Source organism: Canis lupus, chromosome 21, assembly GCF_011100685.1.
Source record: "Canis lupus familiaris isolate Mischka breed German Shepherd chromosome 21, alternate assembly UU_Cfam_GSD_1.0, whole genome shotgun sequence".
Lineage (NCBI taxonomy): Eukaryota > Metazoa > Chordata > Mammalia > Carnivora > Canidae > Canis > Canis lupus.
Genome location: NC_049242.1, coordinates 23,904,832 through 23,926,048, shown reverse-complemented (window position 1 = coordinate 23,926,048; position 21,217 = coordinate 23,904,832). Strand labels below are relative to the sequence as shown.

General features: G+C 40.9%; 1 protein-coding gene across 7 annotated transcripts in view; it reads left to right on the top strand.

Moving 5' to 3' along the window:
* The first annotated feature begins 6,047 nt into the window (after positions 1 to 6,047).
* POLD3 (DNA polymerase delta 3, accessory subunit) overlaps positions 6,048 to 21,217 on the top strand; it is a 51,043-nt gene continuing 35,873 nt past the window's right edge. Inside the window, exons 1-3 of one of the 7 annotated variants that reach the window (XM_038568642.1) lie at positions 6,048 to 6,245; positions 10,873 to 10,928; positions 19,234 to 19,336. In XM_038568642.1, coding sequence (XP_038424570.1) covers positions 19,235 to 19,336 — 102 coding nt within the window. In that variant the 5' untranslated portion in view covers positions 6,048 to 6,245; positions 10,873 to 10,928; position 19,234. Of the gene's footprint in view, positions 6,246 to 9,192; positions 9,348 to 9,517; positions 9,712 to 9,962; positions 10,084 to 10,872; positions 10,929 to 19,233; positions 19,337 to 21,217 lie in introns of those variants that run through there. The other 6 variants (XM_038568640.1, XM_038568639.1, XM_038568638.1 and 3 more) reach the window with 6 other exon arrangements.

The following is a 21,217-nucleotide window of genomic DNA, read 5'->3' as shown; positions in this document are numbered from 1 at the left end:
AAGGCTTTCATTGTCAGCCCACATTTTTACCCTAATTCTTCAGGCTTTTTGGTGACTCTATGAGCTATAGAAGATCATCTTAACAAATTTATTTCTTATTTAAATCAGCCAGAGTTGACTTCTATTGTTTACAACCATGAGGTTTTTACTCCTTTCCTTTGGGGCCAGGTTCTTAGCCCCAGGATAAAAGAGTTATCTTGGCTGATGTGACACATTTCCCAATTAACTTTCTACGTCTCAACTCTATATTTTAATTGTGAATATTCAAGTCCAAAGAGAGAAAGTGACTTGCCATAGGTCACACAGCCAGTCAGTGGCATACTTAGAACTAGAATTTAGGACTCTCCATCATAATTTATTTTTTTCTTTATACTAGGTTTCCTTTTACCAACTCAACAAATGTTTGTCAAGCTCTGTGGCCATAGGATACATGGAAGAAGCAGAAATATAGAGTCCAAGGACATGATTTCTATTCCCAACTTTGCCACTTCCTACCTTTGTGACCTTGGACAATTCACCCAATGTTTCTGGGCCTCAGCTAGTTCCATCCACAGAAGAGGGAAAGGATCCTGGGGGAAGAGGTTGAATTAGACAGAATCTCAAATGCCTACAGCCTCTGTAAGGTGCTACTGTGTTATTTATTCTGTTCTATTTCATTCACTTATAATTTATTCCCTTTTTTAAAAAAAGATTTTATCTATTTATTCATGAGAGACACACGGAGAGAAAAGCAGAGACACAGGCAGAGGAAGAAGCAGGCTCCATGCAGGGAGCCTGACGTGGGACTCGATCCCAGGACTCCAGGATCACGCCCTGGACCAAAGGCAGGTGTTAAACTGTTGAGCCACCCAGGGATCCCCAATTTATTGTCTTTTAATTAAAGTTTATAGCTGAAACATTTACCTGAATTAAAAATAAATTATGTTGATGTTTTACTGCTTCCATTTTGTTGCTTTTTCATTTCACATCTTTTCCATATTCCTCTTAGTTCTTATTTTGCTTTATTTTCATAATGGCGTTTCAGGTTGTATTCTTTCAATATAGACAACACTGCGCTTACTTCATTTTCACAAAAATTCCATTCTTTCCCCCTCTTTTTCTGAAACTCATGGTCCTCAATGTAGCTCTTTCTTTCCTTTTATTGAATAAGTAGCCAAGAAATATTTCACTTACAAGAAAAGGGTTTGAGAAAAATAATAGAGCAAGTACTTTGGCCAATGGCAAAATATCCTTGGCAGAACATGACAGCTAGTTGTTTGGATTAATAAATAAGACCTGAAATCTGATTTTTAATGTGAAATCCTTTGTTCTTTAAATTCAGGCAATTAATTCAGAGTGGCCCATAGGGTGTTTTCTAATTAGTTGTTGAGCTTCTATAGCCAGTGTTACTCTTCTCATAAGAAGGAGCACCAGCGCCTCCTAATGGGAGATGACAGAAGGAAAGGTGACTTCCATCTGCGACTAAACATCTGGGACTTTAACTTTTTCATTTCTTGTATACCCATCTGAAAAATGGCTCCCTCCATGAGGCAGTTCTTCTGATCCTGTGTTTTTACTTGGTCTCTCCTCTAATTGTTTATACTGTCTGATTTACTCTTCTTACACAGAGACCAGTCTTATTAGATTAAGGTCCACCCTAATAACCTCATTTTAACTTAATTACCTCTTTAAAAACTCTATCTCCAAATACAATCACATTCTGAGGTACTGGGGATTAGGACTTCAGTATATTGTTGGGTTTGGGGGGACACAATTCAGCCCATTACAGAAGCCATACGCAATAACTATATATTGTAGGTTCCATCTCTATGAAAAGACAAAATTATAAAGACAGAGAACAGATGAGTGGTTACCTGGAGTCAGGGATGGGAATAGGGAGTGATTGTGTAAGTGGGGAATGAAGGAACACAGGAATATTTTGGGGCTGTTGGAAGTGTTCTAAAATTGGATTGTGGTTTTAAGTGGGGGGTAACACCATCAGATCTACGTTTTAGTAGCATGATCCTGGGAGCACCTGGGTAGCTCAGTTAGCTAAATGTCCAACTCTTGATTTCTGTTCAGGTCATGATCTCAGGGTTGTGAGATGGAGCCCTGTGTTGGGCTCTGAGCTGGGTGTGGAGCCTGCTTGGGATTCTCTCTCTCCCTTACCCTCTCTCTCTCCCCTTCTAAAACAGAAAGAAAGAAAGAAGAAATAGAAAGAAGAAAGAAAGAAAGAAAGAAAGAAAGAAAGAAAAGAAAGAAAGAAAAGAAAGAAAGAAAGAAAGAAAGAAAGAAAGAAAGAAGAAAGAAAAGAAAGAAAGAAAGAAAGAAGAAAGAAAAGAAAGAAAGAAAATTACATCACCTTAGAACTGGTATTAAAGATGGACCATTGGGGTGCCTGGGTGGCCCAGCAGTTGAGCATCTGCCTTCGGCCCAGGGCGTGATCCTGGGGACCCAGGATCGAGTTCCGCATCTGGCTCCCTGCATGGAGCCTGCTTCTCCCTCTGCCTGTGTCTCTGCCTCTCTCTATGTGTGTCTCTCATGAATAAATAAATAAAATTTTTTTAAAAAATAAAAAAATAAAGATGGGTCATGGTGCAGATTGGAACAGAGATGAGCTGGAGAAGATGGAGATTAACATGAATTTCCTTAATAAGCAAAAAACAAGTTAAGAAAAACAGACCAATGATAAGGAGGTCCTGAAATTGGACAGGTAGGGAGAAATGAAAGGTGTAATGGAGCCATTTACTTATGGTCAGAGAAAGGGGAAATGACAATTTGAGTGAAGTTTACCCCTTGGTTTTGTTTTTACTCCAGACTCTTGGGAGAAAATATTGAAAGGTAAGATACTTCAAGTTAGTCAATCCATGGAATATTTACTAGACCAAATTTACTAGATAAACCACTGTGTATGAAGTTTATATATATAGGAATGTATGAAGCCACTCTTCAGCATCTCCAACAGCAGTACTCTGTGCAGCTCTCAAGGTTGTTTAGGACCTGTGCTTGGTCCTAACTTTTGTCCATAAAAGCACCCCCACACCCCTGCCCCATTTCTGATCACTGAGCCTTTGAAGAAAGCTGGGTTTCCCCAGTTAGCTTATCAGCAATGCTCACCGTGATAACAGACCATGTAATAGTTTGAGTGGTGGAAGGGAAGGTAGACAACACCTTCCACAAACAATATTCTGTAGATCAACAAAAGGGATTATAGAACAGAACAATATTGAATTCTATTTTATCCACCCATTGATTCATTTGGCCATTCAGTTACGAGTCAATGCATATTTACTTAGGACCTACCCTGTGCCAGCTATGACCACTCTGGGTGCTGGGAATGCAGGGATGAAAGGTCTTTAATGAAATCTCCATTCTGTGGGAACTGAATATCTACTGTATGCCCTCCTTCTGCAGATTCCAGCCTGAAGTTTCAGAGGCATCCCTACTGAGGACAGTCCAGATGGAAAATCCCCCAGAATGCCTGTCATACTTTTTTCTAAGACAAGTGTCCATCACCAACTCCCACCACTATTGCTTGGACAGATATGTTGTGAAGTTCATGGCTACGCTCGCTCCCAACCATTTCTCCACTTCCACATAGTTAATTGGCCAGAGTTGTCTTTAGTCTCCATGTTCGGTTCCTCTTCTAACTTTTTCTCACTCTTAACTCACTGCCATCTGGCTTTTGTGACTCTTGCCCTTGGGCCCATGTCAACAGAGGCCTCCTGACTGCTAAATCCAATGCCTTCCTCTCAATTGCTCCCAACACCATTTCAGGGAAGCATTTGACACTGTTGCAGACTCCTTCCTTCAAGCTCACTTCTTTTGTTTCCACACTAAACCCTCCCAGGGCTACTTCTCTCTTTCAGTTCCCTTTCTAGGCCTTTTCTTTTTTGCATGTCCCTTATCTGCTGATGTTCCTTAAGGTTCTGCCTTCAGCCCTGTCCCTTGGTGGCCCATCTAGATGTTGTAGATCCCCAATCTAATTCTGCATCTGGATATCTTATATTCTACTGTATCTCATATATATAATGGGTTCATAGAAGGAATTCAATGAGCAGTTGGAATGAATAAGAAACATCTGTCCAAGAGGAACTTGTCCATGGCTGCTCAGTATCCTGAAAAAGATATCAATAATCTGAGATAGATTTGCTTATGCGTAGACAGCAGAAGGAGAGGGAGAGAGAGAGTCTTAAGCTGGCTCCATGCATAACATGGAGCTGGACTGGGGTTTGATCTCATGACCTTGAGATCATGATCTGAGCCAAAATCAAGATGCTTAACTGACTAAGCCACCCAGAAACCCTGATAATCTGAGATTTAAAAGACCAAACACTGAGGTAAGCTGAGCAAATCAGGTTCAATCATTTAGGAATTACAGAATGGAGAATTATCAAGAGCATCTGTAATAATGTGGTGAAAGCTGAAGGTAGATGAGCCCTGGTAACTTATGGCTATGTTTAAACTAAAACTATGAGGAAATAACTGTGATTAAGCCAAAGTCAAACAGAATAGTTGTAGAGAAAGAAGCAGAGATACAGGAAAGAGACAATGAGGCAAAAAGAGCAGGTACTCCCTCCACTGTGTCTAGAATGGCTTTTGCCTCTTCTTTACTCCATACCAAAGCTGAGGCCCTTGACATTTCCTCAGGAAGTCTTCTCAACCAGCCATGCTGGGGGCCAGAGAGCAATGGTCTCTAGAGAAGGATCATTTTTCTTTCTAGCCCTGAATGCCAAGCCTCCCCCAATCCGCGCACCACCCCCCCCCCCGGCCACCTCAATCTAATAATTCAAAAATGGTGTGCTTAGGACAAAACTTCCCATAACCAATTATTTCCACTTTTACCATCCCCCTCTGGCTTTAGATAATTTTGCCATAAGCATCTTTGCCACATAACTAATTGGCTATAAGGCAATATTGGCTCAAAAGTAAAAAGTGACATTTATTGGCTTATTTATTGGTTTTATTGGTTTATTTTATTGGTTTTATCAACTGGTTGAGTTTGGTTTCATTTTTCCATTTATGCAGAACTCCCATTTTTACATTATATAAATCTTAGCCCTCATACAGTGGCACAGAGTTTTGAAACCACATTTCCCGTAGAACTTTGTATGTCTAGCAAAGGACATGTGGCAATATGCCAAGAACAAACAACAGTGTAGAAGGCTTTCACAATGCAATACAAAGTTCAATTACAGAAATGCATCCTACTCCTTGGAAACTGATACCTCTCTTAATGAAGGAAGAAACCTTAGCAAAAAACATTCAATGTCCAATGAGGAGATGAACCAACAAGCCAAAAAAAAAAAAAAAAAAAAAAAAAAAGTATAATACCATGAATGAAAGACTTTGAAGACAAATGCTTAGGTATAATCCACAAAATAAAATCAGTTATTTAGGGATGTGTGGGTGGCTGAGCAGTTGAGCATCTGCTTTCGGCTACGGTGTGATCCTGGAGTCCCAGGATCAAGTCCCACGTGGGGCTTTCCATGGGGAGCCTGCTTCTCCCTCTGCCCGTGTCTCTGCCTCTCTCTCTCTCTCTGTTTATCATGAATAAATAAATAAAATCTTTAAAAAATCAGTTATTTATGGCAGTACTGCCATGAATCTACACTATACATTTTGAATGTATTCAAATATTTTGTATTTTGCCTTAAAGTCTTTTTAAGTTCTTCACTTTTAATTATGTCCATTTTAATGAATGTCCCTCTTTTATTTTTCGTGATTTTATCTTTTATGGTGAAATTGTCTTTTGGCTAATTAAGTTATGTGGCTAAAATGCTTGCAGCAAAGATGCTTTCAGTGAAAATATGGACACACACTCCTCCAAAGCACCCTTCCAGCCCCAAAGGGGATGGGAAAAGGAAAATAATATACAAAGCAATTGCAAGATGGGAGTGTGGGTGGGATCTTTCTGCTCTTTTTCTGTGTGACTGAGGCAACAAAGGTAGCAAAGTGACCCTTTTGGTGACTGAGCTGAGAAATAAACAGGCTGAGGTGCAAGCATGGGCTGGGGGGTGTGTGTGACAGAGTGGCAGTGGGTAGGAAATAGGGGAAACAAGGGAACCAGTGTCTGAGTGCCCTCTTGGCTCACCTGCTTTGGCTTGGTAACTGAGGGGTTTAATATTGATTTTTATAGAACTGATAAGGTGTGTTAGAACAGGATGTTGTTTTGGCCTTCCCTGGATCTTTCCTCCCCAGCTGTCAAGAAGGTTGATGTGTCCTGGCCTTGATAGCTGTACATTCCACAAGACAGTCTGAACAAGGTAAGGTACCTATGTTCTCATAAAGTAGCTCTTTTTATATTGGCTTGTTGTGCATGTAAGAAGCTGTGATGACAGTACTCTGATTTCATTTCTTATATATTTCACCTAAAGTGAAAGGATACGTGCTACCTAGTCCTAGATACCTAAATCCAGTTTTCCCCACATTTATTCTGATCCCTAGGTTGGGTTAATTGCCTTTCCCAGGTTTCTATGGCACTCTGTGCTTCCTCACAGAGGAAGCTGTTTACTCCCCACAGACTAAACTCCCAGAGATGAAGAGCATGCTGTGTTCCCATTGTCACACAGGGCCTGATAGACAGGAGGCCTTGAATAATGTTTGATGAATGAATGTATGAATGATCTAATGCTAAATACCTTAGTGTTAATAAGTTCTGGATCCCCAGGACTCTGGAATGACCATTGTGGACCCCCAGCGATTTGAGGCCCCATAGCCCAGCCAGCTGGTTGTGCTCCTGAGCTGCTCCCACAGGCCCCATTTCCTGGTCAGAAGCCTGGCCTCTTTCCCCTACTTTTAGTCTGGGGGTCCTGCCTGCAGGGGTTGACTACTCTTCATGTTTTCCCCAATATTGGGTCCAGGCTAGATTTCCCATCCCATGCCTTGTCACAATCATTAGATTTTCTTATGCCAATCATTTCTGGGATGAAGTGGGGATGAAAAGGAGGAAATAGGAATGTCCGTCTTCTAACATCAACCTCTTTGAAACATGAAGGCTGAGAATCTTGATCCTATGGCTCTCACTTCTGGTATCAGCTGACACTACCATCTCCAAGTTTTGTCTGGCCTCATGTGCTTAGGAAATGCTTTAGTTGGTTTTTCTGATTCCTGGAGAACTGCTCTTGTTTTTGACATTGATGTGAAGCTTCATCTTTAAGGAAGAGGGACTGAATTCTTTTTTTCTTTTTTTAAGATTTTATTTATTTATTCAAGAGAGACACATGGAGAGAGGCAGAGACACAGGCAGAGAAGCAGGCTCCCTGCGGGGAAGCCCCATGCAGGACTCAATCCCAGGATCACCACCTGAGCCAAAGGCAGATGCTCAAACACTGAGCTACTCAGGTGCCCTCCCTCCCTCCTTCCCTTCCTTCCTCCCTCCCTTCCTGGTAGAGGTAGAAATGGTGGTACTTTTCCCTTTTGGAGATTTGCTGGTTACATTTCAAATAGGAAAGATGTTCCCAATGCCTGGAATAAGGAGTTAATTTTACATTGCAGATGCCCCAGGCACAGAACATGGCCTGTTGAGTTGGTAATTGACAAGGAATGATAGGCCCTGAGAGCTCCCCATGCTGACCCCAAACTAGGTTTCCTTTTATTAATTTTTCAGGAGAGCCACAGTTAAAAATTAAACTATAAATTTATAATTAAATCATTAAAAACAAAGACAACAAATATTCAATATAACCACTTCCTAATTATTTTACTGCCATATATGCTCTTGAGGTTATTTGTTTATTCTACATGTATTGTGGAAGTAATTGTGTGATATTGTGTGTCTCTACCTGTGTTCAGTGATGTCACTATCAGGAGTTTGAAGTCTGCTGTGATGGCAGTATACACATCACAGATGTTGTCAACCACTACAAATCAGGGCTTTTTAAATTTGGCTGTTAAACATTTATTAGTATACCACTGCGTTCTATTGTCCCATCTTTTAAAGATCATGAAATTGAGGACTAGAGACGTTAAGTGATTTGCCTACAGCCATACTGCTAGGAAGTGGTAAAGCTGGGATTCAATCCCAGGTTTTTGTTTGTTTGCTTCCTTTTTAAAAGAAAAATATATTTCCAAAGCCCACATGTCTTCCATTCAGCTCCTCTTCCCTGAGGTAGGAATGTTCAAGCTGGGTAGGCGTCTCAAGGTTAACCACTAATCTGGCTTCTAAACATCACACAACCTTTTAATACTGGTATACCTAGGGCCATGTTGGGTCAAGTATTCTATATAGTATTATCATTTGCTCCCTTTGGCATGGGGATAGCGTCAAGAATCTGGTCAATTATCTTGACTTTCTTCCCATCCCTGTGGAACAATGAAAAGAAACTTGAATTCCTATCCCAGCACTACCGTCCAACCCTGTGACCTCGAAAATTCATCTTTCCTCTCTTAAATTTCAGCAATCTACTCTATAAAATATGGACAAACACAATCCATTTGAAGGGTTGCTCTAGGGAGTAAATGAAATCTCACTCTCAAAGCACCTAATACAGTGTACCCTGTGTATAGTAATATAACCCAACTGCTATTAATTTTATTGTGTACAGGCATGGTGTGAGGGTTTTATATGTTTTCTCCATTATAACTGTGGCCATAGAGAATTCTTTGATTTTCTTCATCTGCTCTTTCTCTCAGTCTTCCACAGTTCAGTAGTCAAATGCACCACCATTTACCTAAAGATTTAGATTCCAAATCTAGGTGTTTTCTTTTCTTCCCAGCAAATGCTCTTGCTTCTATCTGAAACATTTCTCTTATCCCATCCCTTCTGGAAAGCCACCCCTAATTTCTCAATTCTGAGGGATTATAACCAGGAGTACTTCATTCCAGCTGCCATCACTCTACTAAAATTACTGGCTTATTTCTGTCTGGATCATTCACCGCTGTGTCCCCAGCATCTAAGCAGTGCCCGGAATAGGTAGGTAGTTGATAAGCATTTTTTGAATAAAGGTATGAAAGGGCAAGGATTATGTTATCAATTTACAGGTGGTAAGGCTGTGGCTCCTACGAGGAGGTATTTTGCTTTGGGTCAGGCATTAAATTGCAGACGGGAGATTTAAAACCAGGGCTCCAGAAACACCCTCCCCAGGTCCCGCGCAGGTTCCTAGTCCGCGCTTGCGTTGGCTCCTACCTACTAGCTCCGCCTACTTGAGCCGGCGCCGTCTCCGTCACTAGTTTGACCCTCGGGCGGCCGCCGTAGCGCGTCGCCTCCGTTGCTGTGGGAAACGACCCCGGACCCGGGAGAGAGGAAAGACGTTTCCCGCCGGCGGGAGCTGCGTTTGTGGTGGCGGGGCTCGCAGCTGTGCCGCACGATGGCGGACCAGCTTTATCTGGAAAATATAGACGAGTTCGTCACGGACCAGAACAAGATCGTGAGGAGCTAGGACTGGGGAATGTGGGCAGGAGACTGGAGTCCTGAGGGCGGCAGGGGCCTTGACCCCTCTGCGCTTGGCCTGGTGGGGACTGGCCGAGGGGCGACGGGTCCCCACGTCTGGTGCCCCAGGGCTCGCGAGGGCTCACGGGGGCTCGCAGGGGGAATTCCTCTGGCGCGCGCTAGTCCGCGTCGCTTGGGTTGGGCGTGCCGGGTGCTGTGCAAGGAGCAGAGGCCAAGAACAGGCGTGGAGGGAAGGGCCCTGGTAGATAACAATTCTGAGGTGTTTCTGCGTCTGTCCGATGAGGTGAAATGGTTTAAAGCCCCAAGTTGACTGTTGAAGAATTGTGCCGTGATTGGGTTAGGTGACTAGTTGTTTCACCTTTCAACCGTCAGTTTCCTCCGCTAGGAAATTTGGTATTCGTAGGCTTGACCAGCCCCCTCAGGGTTGGAATGAAAGATTGAGAAGATGAATGCGAGTGGACTTTACAACCGTGACGATTGAATGCCTGCTGTGAGCCTGGGATGTACAGTATTGCATTTAATCTTTACAGCGACCCCAAAGGGCGCCGGACGTATCCCTATACTTGAAGCAGAGGAACCACATTACTTACTTGTAGTTAGTGAAGGATAGGCAGTTTTCCAACCTAGATCTGTCTCTTTTACTAATGCTTTCGCCTCACCTATGTTCTTAATTATTGGAAACTCGGCATTTAGAATTGGAAGACTTCTAAGAGGTGAGGAGCATCCAAGGAAGTGACATTTGACAAGAGAGTTCAAGGAAGGATGGAAGGAAGACCAAGGCTTGATGCCAGTGGATTCCAGTCTAACCCCAAATACAGCATTCGTCCACTTCTTTTTTTTTTTTTAATATTTTGTTTTATTATTTATTAGAGAGAGAGGCAGAGACACAGGCAGAGAGAGAAGCAGGCTCCATGCAGGGAGCCCCACATAGGATTCGATCCCAGGTCTCCAGGATCAGGCCCTGGGCTGAAGGCGGCGCTAAACCGCTGCGCCAACCCGGGCTGCCCCCATCCACTTCTTTAATTCCCTGGCCCCTGCACCACCTGTGCCTGCTAATGTTTGCATTAGCAAACAGGCACGGCTGCAGCTTTTCCTTAGACGTTTATGTCATACACTGCAAAGTAATCTAGCTTCTGGGTGAATTTTAATAGTTATCAGTGGTGGCCACAAAAAAGGACAGTGTGAATAAAGGGTAAAACAAAGAATGTGAGGAAAATGCGAGCTTTTTCTTTGTATGTATATTCAGCCTTTCATTTTAGACTTTTGTATTAATTAGCCTGTGAAACAGACTTTTTAGTGTAAGATAAATATCTCAGTCCTACCTACCCAGATGGACTGTTCTTGGCAAAACTAGGGTGGCATCCGCTGTAATTTATAAGGCACAATCATCTGAGAGTAGGAATCTTTAGGAGCCCCTGGGACTAACCTGCACGCTGGAATCATTTAATGTTAATGTCATTAATGTTTTTTAACACTTAAAAACCAACTCCTTCTTCTTGCAGGTGACATACAAATGGCTGAGCTATACACTAGGGGTTCATGTTAACCAGGCCAAACAGTAAGTACAATTTACTACGATTTTTATTCACACTGGAGTTGTGTGTGTGTGTGTTTTGTTTGTTTTGTTTTGCTTTGTTTTAAGCTTTGCAGATAGCCTTGAGGTTAGAAATTTTTTTTTCGGGATCCCTGGGTGGTGCAGCGGTTTGGCGCCTGCCTTTGGCCCAGGGCGGGATCATGGAGACCTGGAATCGAATCCCACGTCGGGCTCCCGGTGCATGGAGCCTGCTTCTCCCTCTGCCTGTGTCTCTGCCTCTCTTTCTCTCTCTGTGTGTGTGACTATCATAAATAAAATTAAAAAAAAAAAAAAAAAAGAATTTTTTTTTCCCCTGGAAAATAGGAAAGAATACTATTTTTACTACCTTTCACTAAATTTGTATTTATTTAGGAGATAGGTGGACTTATATACAAATATGTGGTTGTATATTTGCTGGATTTATTAGTAGCCTTGGCCTCTGGTTAACATCATTTTGTTACTTCAAATTTATTAAACGGGCTACTTCTCAGATTTTGTATGCTTGTCATCTTGTATCTTCGTTACATTTTCACATGTGCTCCTTAGGCCCACATCTGGGTGTTAGTGAAGTACTTTCATAATGAGGTCAACAGGTGTACTGGGGAGGACTATTTAAATGAACTAAAATGGGAGTGTTCAGGATGATGCAGAGCATTGCCTTTCTTGAACTTTTGCTTTATCACCTTTGCTTGCTGAAACTTGTAGTTCAACTTGAGGCCAAAAGGGAAAAGGCAAGCTTTTGAATTAACTTCCAAAATTTCTTAAAAATCTTGTCTCTATCCCAAGAGGAGGAATTGGTAAATAGGCTGAGAGCATATATATTGAGTTAAATACTCATTTAGTTCAATTTATTCCTAAAGTGGTCTGATTTTTTTTTTTCCCCAATTTTTTGAGTCATGGGAGCTTTCTTTGAGTCAGGCAATGTTCCATGAATCTTAGAAAATTCCTGATAACTAGAATCGGTTGATTTGGCTTTATGTGGGCTACTTTTGACAGACCTAGAATCTGGCTTTGGCTATGATTATGCCTTCAAGACCTGAAACTCTTGGCCTAGGGATGAATTTGGACTGACCTTTATCTGAGATTTTCTGTTGCTAATGGCAGTGCTGGCCCAGACCCAAGGGTTTCAGGTAACTTTCAGAACGGACATATATGACTAATTGTTATGTTTATAGATATTTATGAAATAACTATTATTATATAAGCCTGTTGGGGCTTAAAGGTGCATATTGAGGGCTGGAGATGAAATAAAGTTGCCTGCGATTTTATAGTAGTTACTTTGCTTGTAATTTTTATAGAATTAACACACTGTCTAGCCCCTGTCTCTCAACCAACTTCATCCCATGCCTCTCTCTACCTTACTTAAACTGTAGCCATATTCATCTTTTTGTCCGTCAAATATGCCAGGCTCATTCTGACTTAGAACATTTGAACCATTCCCTCTGGAATGCTCTTCTCCCAGCTGTTCTCATCCTTCAAGTTTTAGCTCAAATGTCACACATTACTTTTTGCAACCACCCTTCTCTAATGCTTTATTTCAGGTATCCCCATCCCTTCCTCTCTGTAATATCACTCTGTTAACTACTTTCTTAATTTTTTTTGAAAAGCAGCTTTATTGTGATAAAATTCACATACTGTACAATTCACCCACTGAAAATGTATAATTCAGTAGTTTTTAGTATGTTCACAGAGTTACGCAGCCATCACTATAATTAATTGTAGAACATTTTCATCACCTCCAAAAGAAACCCTGTATCCATTAGCACGCACTTAGCATTTTCTCTCCACTCCTTTCACATCCTTCCCCCACCCTCCCAGCATTAGGCAATCACTAGTAAACTCTCTCTATAGATTTACCTATCCTGGCCATTTCATATGAATGGAATCCTGTAATATATAGTCTCGTGTCTGGTTTCTTTTGCTTAGCGTAATGTCTTCAAGGTTTGTCCATGTTGTAGCATATATCAGTACTTAATTCCTTTTTAGGGCTGAATGATATTCCATTATATGGCAAGTTAGTTTCCTAGGGCTGCCATAACAGAATGCTATGAACTGTGTGGCTTAAAACATTAGGAATTTATTATCTTACAGTTCTAGGGGCTAGAAATCTGAAATTAAGGTGTTGACAGGGCCATACTCTCTCTGAAACCTATAGAGAAGAATCCTTCATTCCTTCCTAGATTCTGGTGGTTTGCTGGCAACCTTTGGCATTCTTTGGCTTATAGCTGCATAACCCCAGTGTCTTTCTTGTTACATTGCATTCTTCCTGTGTGCCATATCTTACATGGCCATCATATAAGGATACCAGTCATTGAATTAGGAGCCCACCCTACTCCAGTATGACCTCATTTTACCTAATTACATCTGCAAAGATCCTCTTTCCAAAGAAGGCCACACTCTGGGGTACTGGTGTTTAGGATATCAACATATCTTTTTTTGGTGTGTGTGGGGGCAGGCACAGTTCAACCCATAACACACTTAAATAGTACAATGATGGACATTTGGGTTGTTTCCACATTTTGGAAATCATGAATAATACTACTATGGACATTTGTATACACGTTTTTATGTGGATATACATATTCAGTTCTCTTGGATCTATACCTATGTCTGTGTCATAGAACAGTTTGAAGAACTGCCAAGCTGTTTTTCAGAGTGGCCACACTAATTTAAAATCCCAGCAGTAGGTTATGGGTTGCAGTTTCTCCACATTCTTGCCAAGTCTTTATCATCTTTTTTGTTTTAGCCATCTCCTAGTAGGTGTGAATTGGTATCATTATGGTTTTGATTTGCATTTCCATAATGACCAATGATGTTGATCTTTTCATGTGTTTATTAGCCATTTGTGTAACTATGCCTACTCAGATCCTTTGCCTATTTTTTTCACTGAGTTGTCTTGTTAAATTGTAAAGAGTATTTTTTATATATTCTGGATGCAAGACCCTGATCAAATATGTATGTGCTGCTGAAGTGAGCACCTGATCAGATATATGATCTGCAAAAATTTTCTCCTATTCCGTGGGTTGTCTTTGCACTTTTTTTTTTTTTTTTTTGGTGAAGAAATTTAGATTTATACCCAGCTGGACTCAGTTTAGATGATCCCAATTTTGTTGGCAACATCCAAAGCATCATAATCAGGAGCCAGTTGAATATATGCTTTCTTCACTCCATCAGGCCTGATCAAGGTGTTGACCTTGGCCTCATCAATGTTGTAGAGCTTCTTGGCAGCCTGTTTGATCTGGTGCTTATTGGCCTTGACATCCACAATGAACATGAATGTGTTGTCTTTTCTTTTTCTTCATGGCTGACACAGTAGTCAAGTGGAACTCGATGGCATAGGGATCAAGCTTGTTTCTCCTGGGGGTTCTCTTTCTAGGATATTTGGGCTGCCGCTTTAGAGATGCAGTCTTGGGTCATTGGAATGTATGTGATGTGTGGATCTTTGTTTTTTGTGACTGTGCACACCTTTCAGCACTGCTTTTTTAGCTTTCAAAGCCTTGGCTTTGGCTTTGGGAGGCACAGGGGCTTCCTTCTTTGCCTTTGGCACCATCTTCGTGAAAGGGTGTCTTTGCACTTTCTTGATGGTACTTTTTGAAGCACAGAAGTTTTTATTGTTGATGAAGCCCAATTTCTTTTACCTTTTTTAAAAATATTATTTTTAAGTAAGCACTATGCCCAATGTGGGGTTTGAATTCAGGACCCCAAAATCAAGAATTGCATGCTCTACCAATTGAGCCATCCAGGTGCCCCTGTTTTATCTTTTGTTGCTTGTGCTCTGTATATAGTATGTATCTAAGAAGGCTTTGCCCAACTTAAGGTCATGAAGATTTACTTCTATGTTTATTCTAAGAGTTTTATAGTTTTAGCTCTTACAACAATAACTATCACTATATTCTAGGTTTCTCCATATCATGTGCTTGTTAACATCTTAAAAATCCTTCAGGCCTCATAATAAGAATACGCTGTAATTTTCAAATTAGGTGTTGGCTCAAGCTTATTTTATTAATTTTTATTTTTAATTTTTTTAGAGAGGGGCGGGGGAGGGGCAGAGAAAGAGGGAGAGAGAAAATCTCAAGCAGGCTCCATGCCCAGCACAGAGCCCAATGGGGAGCTCAATACCACAACCCTGAGATCATAACCTGAGCTGAAATCAAGAGGTAGGCACTTAACTGAGCCACCCAAGTGCCCCAGCTGAAGCTAATTTTAAATGAAGCCCTCAAATATAGACACTATTTCCTCCAGGAATCATTTTGTATATAGTGTAAGGAAAGGGTCCAGTTTCATTTTTTTTAGATGTGTATATCCAGTTGATCCAGAATTTTATAATCATTACTCTGACATTTTCTTGGTCTGCCTGCTTCTACTAGGGTATAAAGTGCATGAAGGTGGGGAACATGTTTATCAAATTGATCACTTTTCCACTCACTATTGCTGTGAAACAAATTATCCCAAAATTTAGCAGCTTGAAACACCCATTTTATTATGTTCATAGATTCTTTTGGTTTGGAATTTGGGCAGGGCACGGGGAAAATGGTTTATTTCTGCTCTATAATGTCTGGTCTTCAGCTGGGAAGCCTCAATGGTGGGGGGCAAATCCTCTGTGGGGATCTTTATGCACATATCTGTCGGTTGATGCTGGTTATTTGCTGGGACTTCAGCTGGGGCTATTGATCAGATATTGCATGTGTCTTTGTATATGGCCTGGGCTTCGTCAGTGGGTTTCCAGGTGGTTGGACTTCTTACATAGCAGCTCAGGACTCCAAAAGCTGATGTTCCAGTACAAGGCAGAAGCTGATTACCTTTTCTGACTACCCTCAGAAGTCAAGCAGTGTCATGTCTGCTTCATTCTTTTGGTTAAAATGAATCACTAGCCCTCCCAGATTCAAGGGGTGGGGATGGACTCCACCTCTTTATGGGAGCATATTGGATGGGAGATATTGTAGCCATCTTTGGAAAATACAGTATGCCACAATCATTGTACCTTCAGTGTCTGGCTCTTAATAAGGGCCAATAAATATTTGTTGAGTGAGTACTAAGCACTATGGTAGGTATTTTCACAAACGTGTCTCACATAATCTTTGTAACAGTCCAATATGATGGATGTTATCAACCTCTTTAACAGTTGAGAAAATTAAGACCTAAGTGTCCTGTCATCTTTTAAAATTTTATCTGTAGTGGAAGCATTTTAAGTATCATTGGTGGTACTGAGGAAGTGATTGGGCATGCAGGTGGTAACAGCTGTTTGTTGTCTTGATGAGGAGTTGGGTGGATGAGGTCTGAGAAGAGCATTCTAGGCAGAACAACAGTCATACAGAGGAGCAAGGGGAACCACAGAATGTTTCCTAAGGCTGAAAATTGTATGAATGTGGGGAATGGTGAGAGATAGAGGGGCTAGAACCAGAAGGGTCTTCCCTATCATCGTTAGGATATTGGAGTCAATCCTGAAGAGATTGGGAAAGACTGAAGACTTTGGAACAAGGATATTCAGAAAAGAATTCAGACTACCTCTCAATATCACTTACTGACTAAAAGTCATCTCAGACTTAACATTGCCTAAAACCTAACCTCTAATTTCTCCCCCAGCACCTGCTTTTTCCTGTTGCCATAAATGACAATTTTATTCTTTGAATCATTCTTGACTCCTCTTTCTCTCATTTCCCAAAATCAGCCCACCTCAAATTCTTTTTTCTTCCTTTAAATTATACCCAGAATCCGTCTACTAATTGCTGCCTCCATTGTTAATGTCCTTGTTGAGCTACCATAATCTCTAGCCCAGATTATTGCAGTAGCCTCCTAACTAGTCTCCCTGCATCCTCCCTTGCCCCTCAATAGTATATTGTCCACACAGCAGTAGGAATCCTTCTAATCATGTTATTTCTATTCTAAACCTTCTAATGACTTCCTTGCTTGAAATCCTATAAAGCCCTGCACGTCTAGCACTGGCTCTCTTTTCCCTACCAGTCTTCTTCCTCCACACTTGCCTCTTTCCTGTTCCTTCGACCTTGCTTATTTGCATATTTACTTCAGAACCTTTACATTCTTGTTCGCTGTGCCTGAACTTTCTTCCCCAGGATATCCACATTGGCGGCTCCCTCACTTCCTGCAAGGCTCTTCTGCTCATGAGGTCTTCCCTAATGACCTTATATAAAATAACAAAACTTCTCAGGCACTTTCTAATCTTCTTACCTTTGTTTTTTTCCATAGCTTTACTACTGTCTGACATTATATACTTATTTTTTTTTTTTGTTTTTCTCTTCTATGATATAAGGGTAGGAGTTTTAACTCCTTTGTTTACTGCTCTATCCTTAAGGCATAGAACATAAAGTAAAATTGTATTGATCAAATGACTTGATTTACATTTTTTTGTTTGTTTTTAAAGATTTTATTTATTCATGAGAGACATAGAGAAAGAGGCAGAGACACAGGCAGAGGGAGAAGCAGGCTTCATGCAGGAAGCCTGACATGGGACTGGATCCCAGGTCTCCAGGATCACGCCCTGGGCTGAGGGTGGCGCTAAACCGCTGAGCCACCTGGGCTGCCCTTGATTTGCGTTTTTAAAACTTCACTGTGGTGGCCTTGTAGGTAATGGGAAAGAGGCAGGGCAGAATTGACGTTTGAAATTGAAACAGTCCAGGTAAGAGGTTTGGGGCGTGGAGTCAAAAATTACTTGGGAGGAAGAACCAATGAGATTTGGAAACTCACCGGATAAGGAGAAATGCAGGTTGACCTCCCGATTTCTGGCTTGGGTGGTTTGAGCAGATGATGATGTTGACAGGATTAAATGAAAACATGGGGATGAATGAAACCAAAAGGAGAATAAGTAGTAAGGTGACCAACCATCCTGGTGTGCCTAGGACTGTCAGTTTTAGCACTAAAAGTCTATGTCTCAGAAAACCCCCAAGATCCAGGCACATCTAGATGATTGGTCTCTCTATAAATTAAAAAAAGGGAGCTGACAACAGAATTCCAGCCATATGGAAAAAGAAGTAGTCAAGTCTTTTTTTTTTTTTTTTAAGGTTTTATTTATTTATTCATGAGAATACACAGAGAGGAGAGAGAGAGAGGTCGAGACACAGGCAGAGGGAGAAGCAGGCTCCATGCAGGGAGCCTCACGTGGGACTCGATCCCGGATCCCCAGGATCAGGCCCTGGGCTGTAGGCGGCGCTAAACCGCTGAGCCACCCGGGCTGCCCAGAAGTAGTCAAGTCTATGCAGGAATGGGGCAGAAGCAGTTGGTCACTCCATGTAGAAATAATGAAATTCAGTGGGGCATGGGATCATGGAAGCTGAGAGAGTCGATGCTTCGAGAAGAGTGGTTAACAGTTGGGTTGAGTTTCCCTTGGAATTTTTGAGTTTTTAATTGTGGCAGAAGTATGAGTGGCATTTCAGACGCTCATTAAATGTTTCTTGAAGTAAAAGACACAAATGATGCATCTCTTTTATTGTTTTTGTTAAACTCTTTCCTTAAACTGTAAGTTGTTACAGGGAGCCACCTTCTGATGCTTGCTGGAACACAAGGACAAAAAGGAATGTAGGGATAATACTAAAAGCATTATTTCTACATGGAGTGGCCATTTCAGGTTTATGAATATTCTGAATACTAGGCAGTGTGAGTAAGCTGTTAAATTTTGCAGTTCTGAAATAGCACGGAGTCTGAGTGAACATAAAATTGAAATTTCAGAACTAAACACTTATATACATAGTGGTTCTTAATGTTTTAGAGCAATCCCTCTGAGAATCTACTGAAGACCCTGAACTGGCTCCCCCTGAAAAATACATATGCATTTTGCTTACAGTTTTGGGGTGGAGGGTTATAAATGGCCATATGAATCCCAGGTTAAGAGAATCACTGATCTAATACAGCCTCCTGGTTTAATACCTCAGGATTAAGAGGCCTAGAAAAATTATTTAACTTACCCAGGATCATATAATTAGTGACTGAACTTTTTCTTGATTCATTGTTGTGTCCATTGTATGTTATTGCCACTGTTTTAATGCAGATTCAGTCTCTCTTGGTTTATAATTAGATTTCTTTTATTTCAGTTGTTTGGTCACTATGCTAACTCAATACTAGTTGATCCCAACCTATATGTCCTGTCTAAAATCCATCTTCTTATAACTCTCTGTCCATGGGATCAAAAATACTCTGTAAAAAAAAAAAAAAAAAAAAATACTCTGTAAAGAATTTGATGGACTGTCAGATTTAATATATCTAACTTTTAAACCATGAATTAAAAGTTTTGAGGTAAAAACTCTTACTAATAATGACTTTTACCTTCTATTTGGAACAGGATGCTATACGATTATGTTGAAAGGAAGAGAAAGGAGAATTCAGGAGCCCAACTGCATGTAACCTATTTAGTGTCTGGCAGTCTCATTCAGAATGGACATTCCGTAAGTTGTCAGAATCTTATGATGAACTGAAATATGTTTGAGCTATTAAACTGTGTTATAAAACATAGGGGAAAAAAACAGGATTTAGTATTGTGGAAGTTTTAAGACAGCTTCAAGATGATTGTTTTGAATTTTGAGACCAAACCTAAAACTCAGAAGTTTGGGTAGTATCTTGGCTGTGATGCAGAGACAATATCATAATTATGTAGTTTTCTTAGGCAACAAGACTTTAGGAGACTGCTCTGTTATTCCTCCTTTTTCCTCTTGAAAGTATATTAGGAACAGTGATGGTTAATTTCTAGACTGTTCAGACATTAGGCCAAAAATTCAGGTGTTGAGGAAGTCCAGTTTTATTTTTAAACTGAACTTGATTTCAGTTTGAGCTTTCATTTTGGTAGGCTTATGTCTGAGTGGCTGAAGGATAGGGGTGTTGGCAAGGGGCTGAGCTAGTGCAAAGGCCAGGAACATTTTTATTCTCCTGTGTCTTTTTATAGTCTCATCTGCTATCGGGTCATCCATTAACACAAGTCACCGTTGTGTTTTCATCATCCTGACCACAAAGCTTTCTTGGGCTTACTGACTTTCTTTTAGCTACTTCCTTGTCCCTTTTAGGGGCACAGGGATCATCTTACACTCCTGTGTCTGGTTAGGCATCAGAAGCTCTGCTGATATAACTTGTTCCTTTCCCTACACCAGACTGATCCTTGGGAACTTTGATAATTTCTCCTCTCTGGCTTCCTGCCAAAAGTAAGGCACACTTCACACTTCTTCTATTCTCACTACCCCAAACCTCTACTCTGAAGGCACTTTTGCTCCCACCATCACCACCATCAGCGCCATAGAATTTAGCCCAAGGATTAGGTTTCCTTCTCAGTGATCCACTAATACATGTTTTTTGTCTTCCCTTTTGACTTTCTCTTAGAGTCCTAAGATCAGAAAATCCTGATTTTCGAAATGCTAACTGGATTTATCTTGTAGCAAGAGTCCCAAGTATTTGAGATTTAAAACTATGGCAATTTAGTAATTAATCTAGGGGATTATGGGGAATAATTATGTTATGGGGAATAGATCCTTATATTCTATGACCAGCATATTCTTTCCTTATTGGTAAGCTATTTGGCAAGCCAGATGATAATCAAGATATTTATTATAAGTGTAGACAGAATCAGATGTCGTCATATATTAGAAACACAAAATTAAGTAGATCTGATTCATTCATTCTCAGAAGTAAACCTGCCACTAGCATCCTTTCCACGCATGGCCTAGGTTTACATCTGAATGTGTTCTTTCCTTTTGTTTCCAGGATTAACTAAACCCTCTGTTTCTTTAATTAGTCAATGCCTTCAATCCAGCCATGTCAGTTCTTTTTTTCTTTTTTAAGATTTTATTTATATGTTTATTCATAAGAGACAGGAGAGAGAGAGAGAGACACAGGCAGAGGGAGAAGCAGGCTCCATGCAGGAAGCCTGATGTGGGACTCGATCCCAGGTCTCCAAGATCATGCCCTGGGCTGAAGGTGGGACTAAAGCGCTGAGCCACCCAGGCTGCCCCCATGTCAGTTCTTTACCTAGGAATCATTGTGTATTCCTTTAAAGCAGTGGTTTTTATTTTTTTTAAAGATTTTATTTATTCATGAGAGACAGAGAGAGGCAGAGACCTAGGCAAAAGGAGAAGCAGGCTCCACACAGGGAGCCTGATGTGGGACTTGATCCTGGGACTCCAGGATGACACCCTGGGCGGAAAGGAGACACTTAACTGCTGAGCCATCCAGGCGTCCCTGATTTTTATTCTTTATTTGATCGTTGATTCCTTTGAGAATCTGAAAGTACATATGTTGACATATTCATAAAATTATTGAGTGTTCACAGATCTTCTGGAACA